Here is a 22,960-nt window from a genome sequence, read left to right on the forward strand (position 1 = left end):
AGAGAATAAATATTAAAACAATAAAACTCGAAAGCTGACCTGAGATTTCCCCGTCCCCCCAAATCCAATCTACAGCTCTAGAAGGTTTTAGTCCTTCAAACCCCACATCTGGGTATTCTCCGGGGTTAGAAGTTTAGATCCAGAACCAGAGCAATGGCTGGGCAGATCAGCCATATCTTTATCCAACTCTGGCCTTTGATCTTTGCCTTCTGTAACAGGTAATCAACAGAAAAAACCCTCCCCTCAGAGCTTAACTTCAAAAAGCTGGGTTTTTGCATTGACCAGAGGTAAGTAATTTGCATTAACCTCGCCCTAGGGACTCCCCAGGAAATCCACTTAATATTTATTGTCCCAAAAGTCCATACTTGTCTGGCACATTTTCAATACAGCCTTTTGAACCGCCACGTCTTACATCCATCACATCTCCTCACTAGAGAGGTTATACACAATCCTGGCCCACAGCAGTACATACAGTTAGTACAATAAGATCTTTCAGTGATATTGCAGGAAATTGCCCTATCTACAGAGCCCTATCCAGCTACAGTGGAAACTCTCCACCTCCAGAGTCTCTTGGCTCCTCTGTGCTCAGTATGATCCCCTTAGTTCATGAGCAGTACTATCTGTCCAATAATGTTCTGAATGTTGCTCCCCCCAGAGGCCTAGTGGGTGCCGTTCACTCTCTGCGTGTTATCCTCCAGTCAGTGAGACCCTTGTGGCAGGATCAGAGCCAGGGCTTGATCCCCAGGTCTGGGCAAAACCACGGTGGTAGAATATGTCAACCTTTAAAAACTATGGTTTTTTTAGGGAGTTGGGGGGGCGGGAGGGAGAGGAGATTGTATCCCAGGAACCCCTTGGTCAAATGATCTCAGATTTGGATCACTGACCCTAGCCAGTGCCCCCTGAGGCACACCAAATTTCAAGGCAATCCATGTAACCATGACAATTTTAGAGCACTTAGAAGAATGAAGCTTTTCACAGAAAGCTAGTTGGTACCTTAACTTGACCAGACCTGACAGCTCAGTATCATTTGTACAGTCCCCAGCAGATCCCGGTGGTTGGGTTGGGCCCTGTATGCATTACTCCAGTTCAGATATTAAATTGCAAGAAATAGTTTGATTCTGAAGTCACGCCTACATTATACACTTGGGACATCTCAATTTTTCTTCCAAAGATAAATATAGTTTTACCTGAATGAACTACTCCAGAGTCCTGTGTTTCGGGTGGGAAGAAATATGCAAATATATTTAAATGTTACCTTTCTTTAGGGTTGAGATGCAAGTCTCTTCGCTTGGGTCACTCACAGCCCCATCCGCACACACAGCCGAAACCCGGACTCTGTAGGGTGTCTCAGGACTCAGTCCATCAATGCTATAGAACTCGGTTCTCTTTTCTGTCCTTCGTTCCAGCCATTTGTCTTTCCCCTCCTGACTTGTATCTCCTGCCTCCTCTTTATATTGCACCTTATACTCCCTTATTCTGACTCCATCTCCAATGACACTTGGACTCTCCCAGGTGAGGGCGATGGCAGATGAATCTACAATAACTGTTGCAGACTTCCCAGGCGGGCTGGTAGGAGGGAGAGTCTTCACAGGATTACTCACATCGCTGCTCTCGCTGAGCCCTGGTTTGCTCACTGCAGCGTATCGGAACTGGTACTCGGTGTTTGCACGTAGCCCTGTTACTGTGAATGTCTCTTGCGTGTTATTTACATTCACAGTCGTCCAGTTCTCCTGTCCTACAATTCTGTACTCTGCCCGATAGCCGGATATCTCAGCCCTTCCATAGGCTGCTGGGTTAAACTTGAGCTGCACACGGTCATGTTTGATTCCATCAATCAGGGGAGGAAGAGGCTTTGATGGAGCCTCAAAGTTGGTGCTGATCAGCTCTCCCTCCTCATACAGGTAAATGGAAGTGCCTGGATTGTCCTTGTCTGGAACAGAGGACACAATGAACCGAATCTTCCCGTTAGATTTGTTGACACTGACAAAACGTGAAAGGGACTTTGCAGATTTTCGAGCTTTTCTATTAATTTCTTGTTCCTCAAACCACATTTTGGATTTTGGTTTCTCAGAGACAGAACTGGCTGCTGCAGGATCATGAGTTTCCTTTATATACTGGGTCTGAAGCCACTGTTTTAAATCTGATAAATATGGCTCCTCTTCATGCAGTGAGGTGAATGTAAAGGAGACGATAAAGTCAAGCTCAGGGTCGAGTACTATTTCATCTAGTTCACTCTGAGAGGACACCACTTTTACATTGCTTAGGATCCTAAGGTAGGAATTCACATAATTCATCTCTTTCTCCTTTGTATCCAGAAATTCACTGAGTCTCTGAGTATTGAACGGTGACTGGTTTTTACATGATAAAATATCCACCAGAGCCCCTTCCTCTTTTCCACCTCCACGGATTAATGGTAAGAGTCCTGCTAGCTGTTTCTGGAAAGTCTGTCTGTGTTGCTTACACAGATCTCTGAACTGCTGGATTTTCAGCTTGATTTCGGGGAAGCTTGTGACGATCGGACTCTTCACCATGTCATTGCATTGCATGTTTACTTCTGCCAGTTCCTCCAGAGCAGTCTGAGCATCAGAAATCAGTGAAAAGCTGATCTCACGCACCAGCCGAGCAGCTCTGGAATCCAGCTTGGTCAGCGGGTACAGCCAGACTCTCACTGGTACGGCCTTTTCCCCGCTGTCACCCAGCAGCTTGGGGAGGGTGGAATATATTTGCATGGCATCTTCGAAATTAGTTGGATTTCTCTCAAGAGCAAAATCACCATGGAACCTGCAGTTAAATTTTGCAGCATTTAATTTTTCACTTTCATCCATTTTGACAGCTCCTTCCCCTTCTATGGAAAACATGGGTATCTTTTTAATTGCAATCTGGAGCTTTCCCTCTATCTCACGTACATTCTCAGAAGAAGAAACTTCCCGATCAAACACGAAGAAAGCCTGAGCCCCGTACAGCACAGCCGTGACCACATGGGTGGCGGTGCCTTGGTCAAATACAGCAGGATAAGAAACATTCTCTGGTCCTAAATGGTTCATAGTTAGTTGTTCAAAGTTTGTTGTGGCAGAGTACTGGAGAGTAATTCGGGCCTGTTGTTTGGATTTTTTGGTGTCATTTAAGTATTTGGCAGATCCACTTACTTCAACCAGCCCCCCCAGGAAACTGACCTTCAGCGAGGCTGTGACATTGAGGGCATTGGCCTTCTCTTCAATGGTGTCGGATGCGATGATCTCAAATTCAGTCTTGGGTTGTGGTTTTGTGTTTACATCCTTGCGAAGCTGTTCCAGGCCCCACAGCGTGATCCCTGGAATAGTAGAGACAGACACATGGTAACGTAACTGATAGATGCACAGGACACAGAATCTATCCATCCTTTAATTGTGTCTCATTTCTGAGATTGAAAAATAACGAGTGAAGGACATCAAGTAAACTGACCTGGTAACATACAAATGTGCCAAGTCAAGGCTGAACTACACCCTAACAACCTTCCCTTGCCCCCGGCTTCTTACAGGACTTTGGAAGATGTGATCTTTTCTGTTTTTTTTCATATATCCCTCTCCAGAATGACTGAGTTCACTCCCCCCTCAGGAGTACACTGTCCCAGGAAGCAAGTGCTATATTTATGATTGAAATGTCACTTCTATTAGAAAAGGAGGACTTGTGGCACCTTAGAGACTAACCAATTTATTTGAGCATGAGCTTTCATGAGCTACAGGGATGCATCCGATGAAGTGAGCTGTAGCTCACGAAAGCTCATGCTCAAATAAATTGGTTAGTCTCTAAGGTGCCACACGTCCTCCTTTTCTTTTTGCGGATACAGACTAACAGGGCTGCTACTCTGACTTCTATTAGAAATGATCTGATCAATTGGATAATTGGTCTGAAATCAACAAGATGAAATTCAATAAAGACAAGTGCAAAGTACTACACTTAGGAAGGAAAAATCAAATGCACCGTTACAAAATGGGGAATAACTGGCTAGGCAGTAGTACTGCGGAAAAGGACCTGGGGATTCTAGCGGATCACAAATTGAATATGAGACAACCATGGGATGCAGTTGTGCAAAAGGCTAATATAATTCTGGGGTGGGAGGTAGTTGTCCTGCTCTTCTCAGCACTGGAAAGGCCTGAGCTGGAGTATTGTGTCCAGTTTGGGGCGCCACACTGCAAGAAAAATCTGGACAAACTAGAAGGGTGAGGGAAGAGCAACAAAACTGATAAAGGGTTTAGAAAACCTGCCCTATAGAAGATAGATTAGAAACAGTGGGTATGTTTAGTCTTAAGAGAAGAAGACTGAGAGCAGAGCTGATAACGGTTTTCAAATCTGTTAAGGGCTGTTGACAGTGAGGACAGTGATCAGTTGTTCTCCATGTCCGCTGAAGGGAGGCCAAAAAGTAATTGGCTTTATCTGCAGCAAGGGAGGTTTAAGTTAGTTATTAGGAAAACTTTCTAATTGTAAGGATAATTAAGCACTGGAATAGACTTCCAAGGGAGGTTGTGGAATCCCCATCTGTGATAAATAAAGTGGGGGTAGCTCCCTTTGATGGACACCCAGCCAATCAGTTAGCTGTAAAATCCCTCTTGATAGCTGTTCTTTACTTGCTTTACCTGTAAAGGGTTAAAAGTCCCCCAGGTAAAGAAAAAAAAAGTGGGCACCTGACCAAAAGAGCCAATGGGAAGGCTAGAACTTTTTAAAATTGGAAAAGAAAGTTTGCCTTTGTCTGTTGTTCTCTGGAGGGACAGAGCAGCCATGTTGTAAGCAGCTAAGCCAGGTATGATTATAAGCAGTGATGAGCTGCCAAAATCTTAACAACCTGTTCCCTGAGGGATGTGCCTCAGTATGTATTTTTTGTACCAACAGGGTTACCATAGGTCTGTATTTTCCTGGGAGGAATTCCTCCCGGATGGCGATTTAAGAACAAAAAGGCCTGACCTGTCTGGGAAAATAGGGATGTATGTTAACCCTGCCGAAAGTTCTTTTTTAAAAAGATGGGCCTGACCTAGCAATTACCTCCGTTTCACAGGTGTGGGTCCCCGCCATGCCCTGGGCATGTGCTAGGGTGACCAGATGTCCCAATTTTATAGGGACAGTCCTGGTTTTGGGGTCTTTTTTTTATATAGGCTCCTATTACCCCCCAACCCCTGTCCTGATTTTTCACACTTGCTGTCTGGTCACCCTAGGGTGTGCACAAGTGTGGGTCCCAGCTGCTCCCTTCCCCACTCATTGAAGCAGGTGTGCAGGGTTACTGCCCTGGGAACTGCAGGGCACCAGTGGACATGGGGACAGCTGCAGACAGGGGCATGGGGCAGGGCTAGCTGGAGGCAGGGGGGCCAGGCTGGCTGCGGGCAGGGCAGGGGCAGGGGGCAGCAGAGCTGGCTGGAGACAGGAGGGTGCGGGGCTGGCTGTGGGCAGGGCAGGCGGTGCGGAGCTGGCTGGAGACAGGAGGGTGCAGGGTTGTCTGGAGGCAAGGGGGTGCGGGGCTGGCTGTGGGCAGGGCAGGCGGTGCGGAGCTGGCTGGAGACAGGAGGGTGCAGGGTTGGCTGGAGGCAAGGGGGTGTGGGGCTGGCTGGAGACAGGGACAGGCTGCGGGCAGGACAGGGGGTGCAGGTGGCAGGGCCTGGCTGCGGGCAGGGCAGGGGGTGTGAGGGTGGCTGGAGACAGGGGCTGGCTGCAGGCAGGGGAGCGGGTGCGTGCGGCAGAGGTTGGCTGGATACAGGGCAGAGGGTGCGGCAGGGGCTGGCTGCAGGCAGGGCAGGGGATGTGGGGGTGGCTGGAGACGGGCTGGCTGTGGGCAGGGGGTGCGGCAGGGACTGGCTGGGGACAGGGGCTGGCTGCAGGCAGGGCAGGGGGTGCGTGCGGCAGAGGTTGGCTGGAAACAGGGCAGAGGGTGCGGCAGGGGCTGGCTGCGGGCAGGGCAAGGGGTGTGGGGGTGGCTGGAGACAGGGGCTGGCTGCAGGCAGGGGGTACGGCAGGGACTGACTGGAGGTAGGGGCTGGCTGCAGGCAGGGTAGGGGGGTGCAGGGACTGACTGGAGACAGGGGCTGGCTGCGGGCAGGGCAGAGGGTGCAGGGGTGGCTGGAGACGGGCTGGCTGCGGGCAGGGCAGGGGGTGCGTGCGGCGGGGCCGGCTGCGGGCAGGGTGGTGGGGGCTCACGGGGAGCAGCCCGAGCAGCAGGACGCAGCCCCGGCCCAGCAGAGGGAGTCCCAGGGATGGGGGGGCAGCCCACGTCGCTCCCGCAGCGCAGCGCCCCCAGTGGCCAGAGGAGGAATCACATCACTTCCCGGCCGGAGCCCAGCAAAGCCTCAGCGCCCCCTGCAGGGAAGCGGGTTAACAGCCGGTTCTAAAACAGGTTCAAAATTTAACACCCGGTTCGCGCGAACCGGCGCGAATTCAGCTCACCCCAGATTATAAGTCATCGGATCATGCCTAGAATGACTTATCTGAACTCCAATGTGTAAACAGATCAGAGTGTTTAGCCAGATGCGATTAGGTTGCATCCGAGAGTGCTGAAGGAATTGGCGGCTGTGATTGCAGAGCCATTGGCCATTATCTTTGAAAACTCGTGGCGAACCAGGGAAGTCCCGGATCACTGGAAAAAGGCTAATGTAGTGCCAATCTTTAAAAAAGGGAAGAAGGAGGATCCTGGGAACTACAGGCCAGTCAGCCTCACTTCAGTCCCTGGAAAAATCATGGAGCAGGTCCTCAAAGAATCAATCCTGAAGCACTTGCATGAGAGGAAAGTGATCAGGAACAGCCAGCATGGATTCACCAAGGGAAGGTCATGCCTGACTAATCTAATTGCCTTTTATGATGAGATTATTGGTTCTGTGGATGAAGGGAAAGCAGTGGATGTATTGTTTCTTGACTTTAGCAAAGCTTTTGACACGGTCTCCCACAGTATTCTTGTCAGCAAGTTAAGGAAGTATGGGCTGGATGAATGCACTATAAGGTGGGTAGAAAGCTGGCTAGATTGTCGGGCTCAACGGGTAGTGATCAATGGGTCCATGTCTAGTTGGCAGCCGGTATCAAGTGGAGTGCCCCAAGGGTCGGTCCTGGGGCCGGTTTTGTTCAATATCTTTATAAATGATCTGGAGGATGGTGTGGATTGCACTCTCAGCAAATTTGCGGATAATACTAAACTGGGAGGAGTGGTAGATACGCTGGAGGGGAGGGATAGGATACAGAGGGACCTAGACAAATTGGAGGATTGGGCCAAAAGAAATCTGATGAGGTTCAATAAGGATAAGTGCAGGGTCCTGCACTTAGGATGGAAGAATCCAATGCACCGCTACAGACTAGGGACCGAATGGCTAGGCAGCAGTTCTGCGGAAAAGGACCTAGGGGTGACAGTGGACGAGAAGCTGGATATGAGTCAGCAGTGTGCCCTTGTTGCCAAGAAGGCCAATGGCATTTTGGGATGTATAAGTAGGGGCATAGCGAGCAGATCGAGGGACGTGATCGTTCCCCTCTATTCGACATTGGTGAGGCCTCATCTGGAGTACTGTGTCCAGTTTTGGGCCCCACACTACAAGAAGGATGTGGATAAATTGGAGAGAGTCCAGCGAAGGGCAACAAAAATGATTAGGGGTCTGGAACACATGACTTATGAGGAGAGGCTGAGGGAGCTGGGATTGTTTAGCCTGCAGAAGAGAAGAATGAGGGGGGATTTGATAGCTGCTTTCAAGTACCTGAAAGGGGGTTCCAAAGAGGATGGCTCTAGACTGTTCTCAATGGTAGCAGATGACAGAACGAGGAGTAATGGTCTCAAGTTGCAGTGGGATTAGTTAGATTAGTGGGGGAGGTTTAGATTGGATATTAGGAAAAACTTTTTCACTAAGAGGGTGGTGAAACACTGGAATGCGTTACCTAGGGAGGTGGTAGAATCTCCTTCCTTAGAGGTTTTTAAGGTCAGGCTTGACAAAGCCCTGGCTGGGATGATTTAACTGGGAATTGGTCCTGCTTCGAGCAGGGGGTTGGACTAGATGACCTTCTGGGGTCCCTTCCAACCCTGATATTCTATGATTCTATGATAGGGTTATTTATTTTATTTCTTTTTGGCTTGTGGACTCCTCTGTCATAACCCCAGATGCTTTTGTTTGCTTGTAACCTTTAAGCTAAACCCACAAGAAAGCTATTTTGGGTGCTTGATTTTTGGAATTGCTCTTTTAAAATCTATCAGAAGCCTAAATTCCAGATGCATTTTCTTTCTTTTTATTTTTAATAAAATTTCCTTTTTTAAGAACAGAATTGGAGTTTTGGTGTGCTAAGAGGTTTATGCATGTTGTTTGATTAGCTGGTAGCCACAGCTAATTTCCTTTTTCTTTCTCAGCTGTTCCCAGACTGTTTCTCAGCTGGGGTGAAAGGGCTTGAGGGCACCCCATAGGGAGGAATTCCCAAGTGTTCCTTCCTAGCTTGAAAGGGGTTGGGTGTTTTTTGCATTTGGTTGGTGGCAGCATTTACCAAGCCAAGGTCAGAGAGAAGCTGTAACCTTGGGAGTTTAAAACAAGCCTGGAGTGGCCAGTATTAATTTTTAAAATCCTTGCGTGCCCCACTCTGCACTCGGAGTGACAGAGTTGGGATTCAGCCTTGAGAAACTAAATGAATTCTTTGCATCGGTCTGCACTGTTGAGGATGTGAGGGAGATTCCCAAACCTCAGCCATTCTTTTTAGGTGACAGATCTGAAGAAAGAAAAGGAGGACTTGTGGCACCTTAGAGACTAACCAATTTATTTGAGCATGAGCTTTCGTGAGCTACAGAAGCTCACGCTCAAATAAATTGGTTAGTCTCTAAGGTGCCACAAGTCCTCCTTTTCTTTTTGCGAATACAGACTAACACGGCTGTTACTCTGAGATCTGAAGAACTGTCCCAAATTGAGGTGTCATTAGAGGAGGTTTTGGAACAAATTGATAAACTAAACAGTAATAAATCTCCAGGACCTGATGGTATTCACCCAAGAGTTCTGAAGGAACTCAAATGTGAAATTGCAGGACTACTAACTGTAGTCTGTAACCTATCATTTAAATCAGCTTCTGTACCAAATGACTGGAGGAGAGCTAATGTGATGCCAGTTTTTAAAAAGGGCTCCAGAGGTGACCCTGGTAACTACAGGCCAATAAATGTCACTTCAGTACTGGGCAAATTGGTTGAAACTATCGTAAAGAACAAAATTGTCAGACGCATAGATGAACATAATTTGTTGGGAAATAGCTAACATGGTTTTTGTAAAGAGAAATCATGCCTCACCAATCTACTAGAATTCTCTGAGGGGGTCAACAAGCATGTGGACAGGGGGATCGAGTGGATATAGTGTACTTAGATTTTCAGAAAGCCTTTGACAAGGTCCCTCACCAAAGGCTCTTAAGCAAAATAAGCAGTTATGGGATAAGAGGGAAGGTTTTCCCATGGATTGGTAACTGGTTAAAAGATAGGAAACAAAGGGTAGGAATAAATGGTCAGTTTTCCGAATGGAGAGAGGTAAATAGTGGTGTCCCCCAGGGATATGTACTGGGCCCAGTCCTATTTAACATATTCATAAACAATCTGAAAAAAGGGGTAAACAGTGTGGTGGCAAAATTTGCAGATGATACAAAACTACTCAAGATAGTTAAGTCCCAGGCAGACTGCGAAGAGCTACAAAAGGATCTCTCAAAACAGGGTGACTGGGCAACAAAATGGCAGATGAAATTTAAAGTTGATAAATGCAAAATAATGCACATTGGAAAACATAATCCCAACTCTACGTATGAAATGAAGGGGTCTAAATTAGCTGTTACCACTCAAGAAAGAGATCTTGGAGTCAGTATGGATAGTTCTCTGAAAACATCCACTTAATGTGCAGCGGCAGTCAAAAAAGCTAACAGAATGCTGGGAAGAATTAAGAAAGGGATAGATAATAAGACAGAAAATATCCTATTGCCTCTATATAAATCTATGGTTCGCCCACACCTTGAATACTGCGTGCAGATGTGGTCACCCTATCTCAAAAAGATATATTGGAATTGGAAAAGGTTCAGAAAAGGGCAACAAAAATGATTAGGGGTATAAAATGGCTTCTGTATAAGAGAGATTAATAAGACTGGGACTTTTCAGCTTGGAAAAGAGGCAACTAAGGGGGAATATGACAGAAGTCTATAAAATCATGAGAGGTATAGATAAAGTAAATAAAGAAGTGTTATTTACTCCTTCTCATAATACAAGAACAAGGGGTCATCAAATGAAATTAATAGGTAGCAGGTTTAAAACAAACACAAGAAAGAATTTTTTCACGCAATGCATTGTCAACCTCTGGAACTCCTTGCCAGAGGGTGTTGTGAAGGCCAATCCTATGATGGGGTTCAAAAGGGAGCTAGATAGATTCATGGAAGATAGGTCCATCAGTGACTATTAGCCAGGATGTGCAGAAAATAGTGTCCCTAGCCTCTGTTTGCCAGAAGTTGCGATTGGGTGACAGGGGATGGATCACTTGATGATAACCTGTCTGTTCATTCCCTTTGGGGGACCTGCCGTTGGCCACTGTCAGAGGACAGGATACTGGGCTTGATGGACCTTTGGTCTGACCCAGTAGGGCCGGTCTTATGTTCTTGATACCATCATTGTAGGTTTTAAAGAACAGGTTAGACAAATACCTCTCAGAGATGGCCCTGGTGCACTTATTCCTGCCTCAATGCAGGTAGCTGGACTAGGTGTCCCCTTAAGGGCCCTTCCAGCCCTAAATTTCTATGATTCAGTGATGTCTGGTGGGGTGAGTTCCTCATGCTAATTATGTTGCTTTAAAATGTATTTCCTTTATCGAGTTTAAACTAGTTGTATTTTAATTTTGAGTGTCCCCTTGTTATTTTTCTATGAGAGAGTAAATAGGTACTTCTTCTTTACCTTCTCTAGCCCATTCCTATTTACCTTCTCTAGCCCTTTCCTATTTACCTTCTCTAGCCCTTTCCTATTTACCTTCTCTAGCCCTTTCCTATTTACCTTCTCTAGCCCTTTCATTCTTCTGTATCCCTGTTTCACCTCCAGCTTATTCTTGTCTCTATATGAAATATTTTGTTTTGTCTTTTCCTGTGAAATTCTCCCCAGGTTTCTAGTAATTTTTATCATCATTGTCCGAACTGCCTCGATTTCTGTGATACCCTCTTTGTGATGGGACGGCCAGCACGGAGCACACATTCCAGGGGAGTGTGGCCCGTTGATTTATATAATGCCATTGGAATAGGTCTGGTGGCATTTTCCATGCTGTTCCTCGGGCACCCGAGCACCCTGTTCACGGCTTGGCCTGCCACTGGACACAGAGTGGGTGTTTTCACTGAGCTGTCCACAGCGATGCCAGGCCTTTTCCGGGGTGGGGACAGTTCATATGGGTCACAGTGATGTGTGTGAATAGCTGAAGTGTTTCCTTCTAATGGGTCCCCTCATGCCCCGAAGATCTGTGTGTAGAGAGGACCCTTCTCACCGGGACCTCACCCCTCCCATGTGGAAATGGGGGGATGAGCCAGCTCGGGGGCACTGTCCCCCTTTCCTAGGCCGACTGCCATGCGGGTGGGGCTGCAGAGATATCGCAGTGGCAGGGGAGTGGATGGAAAGTTTCTCCTTTCTCCTAGTGCAGCCAGTGCTGTAAGGAGGGTCAGCAGGACAGTACCCGGGCAGGTTTGGATGCCCTTTGTTTTTTCCCCAACTCAAATCCCAAACCCAAATGTTCCTAAAAGAAACAGGTGCCAAATGCTTCTTTTTCCTGAAACGCTAAGTTGGGCCCCGGGCTCCCCCCGGGTGACAATTACCTGGGATGAGGGAGTCACTGCGGCAGTCGTACAGCATCCCCAGCTGGAAAGGGCGGCCCAGAGCCGGCATCGCAATGGTGTCATCTGATCCGGCCATTGTTCCACACCCAGATGCTCTCTCCTCTGTCTGACCTGCAAGAAAGAACTGGGGTTACACTTAAGTTTCTGGGGAGCAGATTTAGAATCGAGTCACTGGCTTCAGTCTTCAAAGCTTTTTCCGAACATTGCCTTGGTTTTAAAAGAATGATGGATCTTCTAGTCTCCACAGGGGACAGGAGAGGAAGAAAGTCACTCAGAGATTTACCTCTCCCTTTTCTTGCCTCAGATTATGAATTCTAAATTTTATATTTCAAAGGAATTGTTCCTATTAGGAAGAATGGGAAATAGTTATAATTTGATGCAATTTAGAGAGATGTAAGCCACAAAGCAAAACAACTGTTGTATTTTGCTGCTCTCATGTAAGATCCCAGACGTATTGAAAGAACGCTGTGACATGCCAGCAAGCTGGATGTCCTGATAGGGGGCTAAATTGCAGCCAGGGAGCCATAAATACCTGCTGCCCAATGGTTAAGAAGAGAGGCAACAGCCCTTACTTAACGCAAGCCAGAGCATGCCTCTGAAGCAGGGGTGGGCAAACTATGGCCCGCGGGTCGAGCCGTTGTAAGCTGGCCCATGAGCTCCTGCTGGGGAGCAGGGTCTGGGGCTTGCTCTGCTCTGCTCTGGCGCTCCAGCCGGGGTGCCGGGTTGGGGGCTGCTTGAGCTCCCGGAAGCAGCCACATGGCCCCGCTCCGACAGTCGGGGGCCGCTCCACGCATATGAGCCAGAGAAGGGACACCCCCCTCCCGCACCCCAACCCCAATTTTGTGTGCATTCATGGCTCGCCATACAATTTGTATTCCCCGATGTGGCCCTCAGGCCAAAAAGTTTGCCCACCCCTACTTTAAAGTCTAAATAAAATCGTACACCTTTCAGGCCTTGCACCTTGGAATAGAGCAGGAACATCTGCCAATAGATATAGCATAAGGAAATCTCCCTCTCCGAGACCATTCCCAGAGGAGCGTTAAAGGGAACGGCTCCATTTCATGTCTCTTACCTACACTTACAGAACCGCAAGCCACCCACCAACTGTCTTCCTGTTACACGTTTACCCCAGAATCCATCACACCAGCCTCCTCTTGATATGTGCCCTACAGAGGGTTGTTTTAAAGTTTAATCTCAGCGAATGTATGAACTCAGGCCTTGTCCACATGGGGGTACGTTGGCACTGAGTTGACGCACACTAGTAGCTGCGCACTACGTAAGCCATACTCCTAGCATGCGCACGGGACAGCTGTGCCCTCTTTCCAAAATGCCGTACCCCACAATTGTAGCTGAGAGATTTCAAATGATTTAGGAAATTATTTGTCTAGTATTAGGAATTGTCAACTGATATTTATTGAGCAGGATGAAAATGTGATTGTTAGCTTATATATGAGTAAGTCTGTGAGTCTTTCATGGAGGTCCTGGAAGTCACAGAGTCCATGACTTTCCAGGACCTCCATGACTTCTGCAGCTGCAGCGGCTGGTGTAGCTGACCCTAGGGCTGCCCCAGCACCTGGGTGACCCCGGGGCCAGCCACTCTGGCCACTGCTTCGGCGGCCCCAGACAACTGATCCCGGGCCCTGCCACGGAGCAGCAGTCCAGGAGCAGCAGCGGTGGGGCCCCGGGTTCCCCCCCCGCCTGGAGGAGCAGCAGCGGCGGTGGGGCTACTGGCCGCCACCCCCACAGGAGCAGCAGTGACTGTCGGAGCACCCCCCCCAGCAGCAGCCTCCCCTGGAGCACCCCTCCTCCCCCAGCACCTAAGATTTAGTGAGGGGCATTTTTAGTAAAGTCACGGACAGATCACAGGCTGTGACTTTTTTTTATTGCCCTTGACTGGTCCGTGGCCTTTACCATGATGAAATCATAGCCTTATATATGAGCATTCAGGGAAGTATAATTAGTTGGTATTATTAAGCTGTGGTTTGATTCGGGAACAATAAGACATAGGGCTGGAAGGAACCTCCTGGGTTGAGTCCAGTCCTCTGATACCGTAGGCAGCCCCGTCATATCGTCCCGTTCCTAAACTTACCAAGCTCCTTCTTAAAACTAGTCCGTCTGCCCCCACTATTCCTATTGGACGTCTGTTCCACAGCCTCAACCTCACTTCCACTTCGTTTCGGGGGCCGTTCATAGCGCTGATTTTGACAAATAAATCTCTGTTTTAGTTTGCGTCCTGGTTCCCTCAGGGATGCTCCTCTGGTTGAGGTCTATCCTGACAGGTGTCATCAGCTGAGACTGATGAAGTTAAGCACCCCCCCCTCCCCACCTATGTGCAAAAAATTGTTGGTATCACAGCAATTTTCAAGGCAGTTGAGTGTGCAGGGGGATTTTAGACTGCTACACAGGAGGAGAGTTTCAACCTTAACTGTCGTGGAGCTACTGCCCCACTAAAATCTAGGTTCAAATGCTGCCCCCTTTGCCATGTGTCACGGGGTCCAGACACCCCAAGGGCAGAACAGGGGGTCTGAACCCCTAAGAACAGGCAATGGACTCAAAGGATTGTGTACAATGCTATTGTGTATAATTATGTTGAGTGAGCTCTTTTCTGAAAGCCTGTGATGTTCTCAACTTACTGATCACTGTGCGAGATGGATCCAGGCTGTGCTTAGGGATTTATGTATCGTGTATGTAGAGTCTGGAGCTGGTTCCTAAAGCTTCATCTCCCGCTCCCAGCAGGGTGGTGGCCAGCCAGGCAGGGAGGAGCTGCCTCCCCAGCCAGACAAGACTAACCCCCAGCACCTCGCATTGTACAACCCAGGAGAGACAAATGATGGGTCTCTAGTGTGCAAACGGTGTGGAGTGTGTCCCAAAGTGAACTGAGAACTGGGGGGCTGGTTTCAAGCCTTTGGGGTGAGGAACTAGAGGGGAAAAGGTCTGGCAGTGAAGAACTCGGGGTAGGCGGATTTGGGGATGCTTGGGACTGGAAGGGCTGGTGGGGTCACCCTGCAGGGATAACGAGGCTGCTGGAAGCCAGGGTGAGACCTTTCTGCCTGTGGGCTGGATGCTGGTGCCAGGGCTCCGAGCCAGAGCCACACAGGATTAAGGGACCCACGGTCACAGGCAGATGGTGACAGACCCCCTGACTGCTCTGGGGGATCCCCAGAATGTCACACCGCGATATCAGAATGTTTCACATCCAGGCTCGTGCTGTGTCTTGTCACTATTCCCTGTATAACATCAATACAGATTAACCCTCTCTTTGCCACCCTCTCAGCTGCAGCCCGTGGCCAGACTCATCCCACACTGGCACGGCGGCTGGTGCAGGGGGGTGGCTCGTATGCTCAGGGGTGCCTTAACTTGTGCCCTGCCTCAGTGCTTCCTCTGGGCCATTGCAGAGATGTAAGAATGCCCCTGCCATGTCTCCTCCAGCCCCTGGCGCACCCCAGAACACCCCGATACCCCTCTGTGCTGGGGTCTTGGAGAGGGGGCCTAGGGGCTCTCCGAGGTGGGGGTTGTCATAAATATAAAGGGAAGGGTAAACCCCTTTAAAATCCCTCCTGGCCAGAGGAAAAATCCTCTCACCTGTAAAGGGTTAAGAAGGTAAAGGTAACCTCGCTGGCACCTGACCAAAATGACCAATGAGGGACAAGATACTTTCAAAAGCTGGGAGGAGGGAGAGAAACAAAGGGTGTGTGTCTGTGGGTAGGCTGCTTTGGCCGGGGATAGACCAGGAATGGAGTCTTAGAACTTTTAGTAAGTAATCTAGCTAGGTACGTGTTAGATTATGATTTCTTTAAAGGGCTGAGAAAAGAACTGTGCTGAATAGAATAACTATTTCTGTCTGTGTATCTTTTTTGTAACTTAAGGTTTTGCCTAGAGGGATTCTCTATGTTTTGAATCTAATTACCCTGTAAGGTATCTATCATCCTGATTTTACAGAGGTGATTCCTTTACTTCTATTTCCTTCTATTTCTATTAAAAGTCTTCTTGTAAGAAAACTGAATGCTTTTTCATTGTTCTCAGATCCGAGGGTTTGGGTCTGTGGTCACCTAAGCAAATTGGTGAGGATTTTTACCAAACCTTTCCCAGGAAGTGGGGTGCAAGGGTTGGGAGGATTTTGGGGGGAAAGACGTGTCCAAACTACGTTTCCCAGTAAACCCAGTTAGAGTTTGGTGCTAGCAGTGGATATTCCAAGGACAAAGGATAAAATTAATTTGTACCTTGGGGAAGTTTTAACCTAAGCTGGTAAAAGTAAGCTTAGGAGGTTTTCATGCAGGTCCCCACATCTGTACCCTAGAGTTCAGAGTGGGGGAGGAAGCTTGACAGGGGTATTATCCAAGGGGCTGTATCAATATCTTCTACTGTATCAAAATCTCCAGCTTCCCTGCTTTCACCTCATTCCCCTCCTGTCTATCACAAATGCTGCTGCTAAAGTCACTCCCTCTCCAAGCGCATTCTGTCCTCCTCACTTCCCCTCACTGACTTCTGGCCTGTTACCACGTTCAATCCAAATTCTGTGGGCCTGAGCCCCATTGCCCTGCACCTTGTCACCTACGCCAGTGCAAAGTGGATGGAAAGCGTTGCCCAGCAGGAACGAAAGTGCTTCACACCCCAAAGTACACTGGTGTAATTCACTTCACAAGGGGCCGGGTGACAGGAAATCAGAGTCACTGAGCAGAGTCCAGCCTGTTACATGCGTCATCTCCCTGTATCCTGCTTCCTTGGTTTCATCTCTCGCTCTCTCTCTGGCTCTGGCTCTCTGCGTCCTCTCACTGCCCAGTCCTACGTTTCAGCCTCTCCCCAGACAGCTCCTCTGGATCTCACCCCCAGACCATGGACAAATCCTGCTGCTCCTGCCTCCACAATGTCTGTAAGAGCCAACCTTTCCTCTCCAGCCTGACCGCTAAACCTCTTGTCCTCCTGGATCATCTCCAACGTGAATTACTGCAACCTCCCCGTCTCTGGCCTCCCGGATACCCACATCACAGCTCCCCAGTGCAAGATGCTGCTGCGAAAATCATCTTCCCAGCCTGTCATTCTGACCAGACGACTCCCTCTTTCGATCTCCCCACTGGCTCTTCCCTACTTCACTGCACGTGGTTCAAACTTCTTGTCCTCACCTCCACAGCCCTGCATAATGCCAGCCCTCTCTGCACCCCTGACTTCGTCCCTCATCACGTCACCTGCCATCCCCTCTGCAGCACCAGGAATGCCAGGCTCGGTGCCCATTCATCTGCTTCTGCCAAACCAGCTCCATGCCTGCTCCCGTGATACCCTCCACTCTGGGAATGCCCTGTCCAGCGAGCTCACCGAGTCCTCACCCAGTCCCCACGTTTCCCTCCAGGATTCCCACCAGGAGCCAGTGAACAACATTGATTATTATTATTTAATTAAAAAAAAAAATAAAACTAAGCTGCTTGTGGCAGGGACTCTGTGTGTGTGCGTACATACACAGATGTCTTATGTGTTTGTGCAGCACCTAAAACAGTGAGGCCTCGATTCTGATAAAAGATAAATAATAAAAAGTTCAGAGTAAGTCCCCAGGATGTGCAGGTGTCTGTGTGGCTGTAACCTTCCCCCTCCCTCCCCACAGTTGGGTACCCGTATTCCTCACGTCATTCTCAGCTCAGCCTGGATCTATCTGAGGTGGGACCATGTTGTTTTATTTCTAGCCCAAGATTTTCAAAAGTGGCTAGTGACTGTGGGTGCCTCAGTTTTCAGGTGCCCAACTGGAGACCCTTCAAGGGGCCTGATTTCCAGGGGTGGGTGCTCAGCACATTCTGAGAGTCAGGCGCCTCTGAGCTGTGTCAAGCCGGGCCCCCGACTCCACGAGTCACTTTTGACAACCTTGGCCATAGTGTGAAGTGCCCAGAACACTGGGGCTGTAAAAACGCCCACTGCTCTTAACAAACCACGGATGAGAATTTTCAATGCTTTCACAACTGTTACAAGCCCCTCTTTCAAACTCACACACAACACGGTACCTTGCTGCTGTTAATTCAGCTCGGAGACCCGACGTGTATTCTTCCTTCACGGGCTGCTGGTCCCTGCGGCCTGCACGCCGTCCACCGGAGCTGTGGGGCTTTCACAGAAAAGTGGAACTTTTACATGGTTTCCTCTATTTATAATCCAGTTTCGGATTCTATCTTACACAATTAAACTGTTTTCCATTGCACTTTCTATATGGGGTCAAGCCCAGGGCCTTTAGGAATTGCTTGGTCAGTGAACTCCATTTACAGGAAAACAGCTTGGAGCTTTGCATGGTGACAGGTTTCAGAGTGGTAACCGTGTTAGTCTCTATCAGCAAAAACAACGAGGAGTCCTTGTGGCACCTTCGAGACTAACAAATTTATTTAGGCATAAGCTTTTTAGCTCACGAAAGCTTATGCCCAAATAAATTTGGTAGTCTCTAAGGTGCCACAAGGACTCCTCGTTGTTTTAGCTTGGAGCTGGTTTACCAGAGTTGTCTTCTCAGATCAGTTCTCAGAAAACAAGAACCCAGGAGACAACCTGGCAAGCGCAGCTCTGTTCATGGTTACTCAGGGTGGCGAGTTGTAGGGGCCCCTGGTGCCTGAGCTCCAGCAAATTCAGGGCCCGGGAGTCCGGCTCCACCAATGTTTGGGACCACGCCTCTTCCCTGGCTCGGCCTGCAGCCCCTGCACCCCCTCCCCAGAGCATCCCCCAGCCCTGTCTACTGCCCCAGTGCCTCCCCCACCCCCACCTGCCGTCCCTGTGCACCCCTGTGCCCCACCTGCACCCCAACCCCCTGTCCCAGCCCAGAGCCAGCACCCAGCACCCAAACTCCCTCCCAGAGTCTGCACCCCAAACCCCCTCCTGCACCCAAACTCCCTCCCAGAGCCTGCACCCCACACCCGCTCCTGCACCCCAACCCCCTGCCCCAGCCCAGAGCCTGCAACCAGCACCCAAGCTCCCTCCCAGAGCTTTAAGCTGGTTTGGGGGGCGGGACTTGGATCCATTCTGGGCACCACCAAAAATTATACAAACCGGCCGCTCCTATGGGCCCTCTGAGTACCCAGCTTCACCTATCCCTCAAGGTGACCCTCTGGGCATTGCCTTGTCAGAGCCTGACTCTTACGTCTGCTGTACATGGTGGAGAGGTGTGCTCGGTACACAGTGACGTGAGAGTGTCTGAGGTTATGGAGACCCACAGTGATGTTGCATTTGAAGCTTATTCTCTTCTTCATGGGCCACCTTGCCTCCTTTGTTCTCTTTTTGGGTGTATGAGACAAGTACAGGGGCTGGGCCTGTTGAATGGACACCCATCTGTCAGCTTCTCGCAGTCACCTCCAAGTCAGCTACCGAATGCATGATACAACCTCCCGGAGCTCATCTGCAAAGACCCGAGCTTGTCAACATTTAAGGACTTTTAAAAACTCCATTCCTGCTGTGCTACTTACAGTGAATTGAGGGGATTGCATGTAAGTCGCCCACTGTTGTTCCTCTTCTCCCGGCCTCACTCTGCTTGTCTGTCCTTAGACTGGGAGCACCTTGGAACAAGGACCATCCGCGTCACAGCACATCCTACCTCTGATCCAGTGCTTCTATTAGGAGATCTTGAAGCGCCCTACCAAGGAGAGGAGTATCCCTGAGGCCTGGAGGGGTGAGGTGGCTTGCCCAGGGTCATCCACCAGCAAACCGGGGAACGGAATCTAGGCCTCCTGAGTCCCAGTCTAGTGCTTTACCCACTAGGCCATGTTGCCTCCCACTAATTCTTGAGTGATTGGAGGCACCCAGCCCCGCAATGGGTGCCACTGTCAATGAGTTGTAATGAAACTTATCCCTATATAATTAACTTCAACCTCCTCACTGAAAGAATCCTACCAAACCCTGTAACTAAACGTTAGAAAGGGGAATTGGGGGTGGGGGGTGAGGAGAAGTGAGGAAGTTGGTTAAAAAAGCTTCATTGCTTAATAAACGGCCTTTATGCTGAGCCTGAGGATTTGAACGTCGATATCAAACAGCAGGGAAATTAAAACCCTTAGACTCCCCGCAGCGGCGCTGTGTGAGGCCTCAGTACTTCAGGCCTCTCCAGGAGCCTCCAACCCCAAGGGTGCGAAGCCGGATTCTTCCCCCTGCCCGAGTGGGACCCACCATAGGTCCCTGGATCCTTCCTGCCCCTTGGGCGGATGGTAAATCTCCGGCCTTAGCGTGCGGGTCTCCTGGGACTGTTCCCCGCACACCCCAGGCACCCGCCTTTCCCCTTCCCTGGCCTCCGGGCCTCACCCGCTTCACTTAACCCCCCGTCCTGACCCGATTGCTCGGGCTCGGGGCCAAAGGCACCTGCCCTCACCCAGCTCCTCGGGCTGAGGCAGGGTTGGCCCTAGGGGTCGGCGGGCTGGGCGACCACCCGGGGCGCACCTTGCTGAGTGGGGGTTTCCGGAGCAGGGGTGTCCTGTCCCTCCCTCCACCCACTTGGCAGCCATCTGCAACCCGCTGCCCCTGCCCTTTCCTTGCCCCCTCTCCCCCTGGAGCCCCCCCGGCCAAGCTGCTCCCGGGAGCCTCCTGATGTCAGGGTGCCCCATCCCCCTGCCCGGGTTCCCTGCCTCCGCTGAAGGGTTTGTGCGGCTGCCTCTGGGGCAGGAGTGGGAGCTGCTGGCGGCTAGTGAGACTAGTGAGTGCTCTGCTTAAAGAGACAGTGCACGGCCTCTAATGCACACTCCCCCCAGCACACACACAGACACACACACTCACTCCTGTGGCAACATGCAGCCCCCGTATGACAACACCAAGTCTGCCTTGAACCGCAGGCCTAGTGCCAGGCACCACAAGACCAGGGTGACCGATTTCATAGGGACAGTCCCAATATTCGGGGCTTTTTCTCATATAGGCTCCTATTACCCCCCACCCCTGTCCCGATTTTTCATATTTGCTGTCTGGTCACCTTACACAAGCCACAGTCGCAGCAGTAAGGAAGGCAACACACCAGACACCAGGCCACCCTGACTTCTGCGCTGCCGCGGGCGGTGACATTGCCCTCGGAGCGGGGCACCCGGCCAGCACCCTCCGGGATCCGGCCGCCCAGCCAGTGCTTCATTTGTGCCAGGGCTGAGCTCTGGCGCATCTTTCAATGCAAATTTAGCAATGGGAGGAGTCAGTGGGGCCCGGAGGTGATGGGGGTGAGAAGCCTGGGGGGCCAGGGCTGTTGTGGGGGTTGCCAAAATACAAGTTCTCCCAGGGTGCCATTTTCCCTAAGGCCAGCCCTGGGCTCAGGATGTCACCTGGTTAATTTACATAATTTAATTTTCCTAGGGCTCAGGGCATCATCTTTTGAGGATCTGCAGGGCCTTTCCCCAGTGAAAGAGCCTTATACAGTAATATCCTGAGCCTCTATTAACAATCACCAAAACCAGACAGCACACGCTAAGCCTACAGTGCTCCCCACTCCCAAGAAGACAGAATCTTCCTGCTGGCCAGTCGGGATCAGGTCATCTGGGGGACTCCAGCTTCCGCACGGTGTGGTTGGCAGGGTTTTGAGGTCTGGCAGCTCTGATCTCGGGGCTGGGTCCTGGAGTTGGTTCCCAAAGAACTTCCTTTTGGACCCCAGTTTATATAGTTAAAACTTAGCTCTACAGTAACCAGTCATTTTAAACTAATGCATTACAAAACTGTATTTTTCACCCAACCTAGCCCACTATGAAACAATTTTTTAGCCAATCAGACCCCACCACCGGAGTTGATTTAAATTTTGACACAAACAGATGAAAGACCAGACAGTGATAACGATAGGGAAGCAAATGGAAGCACAGACAAAAGTAATCGATGGCATCTTTTCAACCGAAAGTGCTGGTAAGCGGTGTTGCCAGACAGAGGGTTACCTTGCGAAGTTCCCTTTGCACATCTTAAGATTTGTCTGTGTGGTCGCTGTTGGTGCGATTAGGGCAGAAATGTGTCTTAACAACCCGATATCATATTGTTTTGGTGCAGTTTAGATGGGACGTGACTCCCTGCTTCTTAGCTCATGGCTGCTGCTTCTTCCTGCAGAAAGACGTTGGCCTACAGAACTGCACTGGATACTCCAGGTGCTATTTCTCCACTGAGTGGTCAGGTGAATAGGAGCCGGAGGCAAAGCCTGTTGAAGTCAGCGAGAAGATTTCAGTGGACTCAGCTGGGCTTTGAATCAGGCCCTGAACGAATATCCAGCTCTATGACCTTTAGGGCATTACAAATTCTTATGCTTTAAAGGAGTCAAAGACCAATTTGTTGCAAAAAGAAATTAACACAGTTTTTCAGCAAAAGACTGGAATGAAGACGTAAAGTCAAGGAAATAGTCATGTAGGTCATTAACCTCGCCACAGTAATTGAACACTCCCTTCCACGCATAATCCTATCCCGTCTATTGAAGTATAATTGGAATCCCACAGACAGATGACAGAATCGAACAGGTGCCCGCCCACAGTCTACCCACAACTCTTGGCTGGTCAGTGTGTGCACGGTCTCTCACCGGGGGGCTCTGTAGGACTTCTCCCGCTCAGTCAGAGTGGGGAATTAAACACGCATCTCCCACATCCCAGGGAGTGCTCGAACCACTGGGCTCAAAGGCAAAAAAAGGCACGGCACCACCTCCCCCTCCTGTTTTGTGTGGGCAAGGCTGGAAGAGACATCGCTGTTCGTCACCAGGCTCGCTGCCCCCGGTGAATCCCCTTAATAACCAGGGACAGGAGGGAAGCGAGCAGCCTTCCAGCAATGGACTCTACCCAGCCGCGGAGTGAGACTTCTGACCTCCTAGGGCTGAGCAAGAGGTGGCTCCAGCAGCAGCATCCAGCCTCTTCCAACAAACAGACCAAACACGCAGGGTCCACGGGACAAGAAAGAGACAATTATGGATCAGCAGGGGAGTGATGCTCTGCCCCATGCTTGGAAATGATCTTGCCAGGAGGTCTCGCCTGCACACGGAGCAGCAGGGGGGATGGGACAGAACCTCGTAGGACGCTGGCAATCCTTGGTGATGGCACACGATGACCCATCACCCCCAGGGGACTCCTAGCCTCTCGGTGTGACTGGAACCACTGGAGGGCAGCCCCAGACACAACAGTGCTGCAGCACCACCCAGAGATCTGCTGACCAGTACAGACACTGCCAACAAACCAGCATGGGACCAGCCTGGAAACCCCTTTCTGTGAGGTGTCCTACCAGGGTGAAT

At 50.0% G+C, this 22,960-nt stretch overlaps 1 protein-coding gene across 6 annotated transcripts in view; it reads right to left on the minus strand.

Annotated features, from left to right (window-relative positions):
• Nucleotides 1–22,960, minus strand: part of LOC144930143 (uncharacterized) — a 129,452-nt gene that overhangs the window by 1,832 nt on the left and 104,660 nt on the right. For all 6 annotated transcript variants that reach the window (XM_078851241.1, XM_078851239.1, XM_078851238.1 and 3 more), the window contains one exon: nt 1,256–3,310. In XM_078851241.1, the coding sequence (XP_078707367.1) occupies nt 1,256–3,310 (2,055 nt within the window). The remainder of the gene's footprint in view (nt 1–1,255; nt 3,311–22,960) is intronic.

This window comes from Lepidochelys kempii, chromosome 2 (genome assembly GCF_965140285.1).
Source record: "Lepidochelys kempii isolate rLepKem1 chromosome 2, rLepKem1.hap1, whole genome shotgun sequence".
Taxonomy (NCBI): Eukaryota; Metazoa; Chordata; order Testudines; family Cheloniidae; genus Lepidochelys; species Lepidochelys kempii.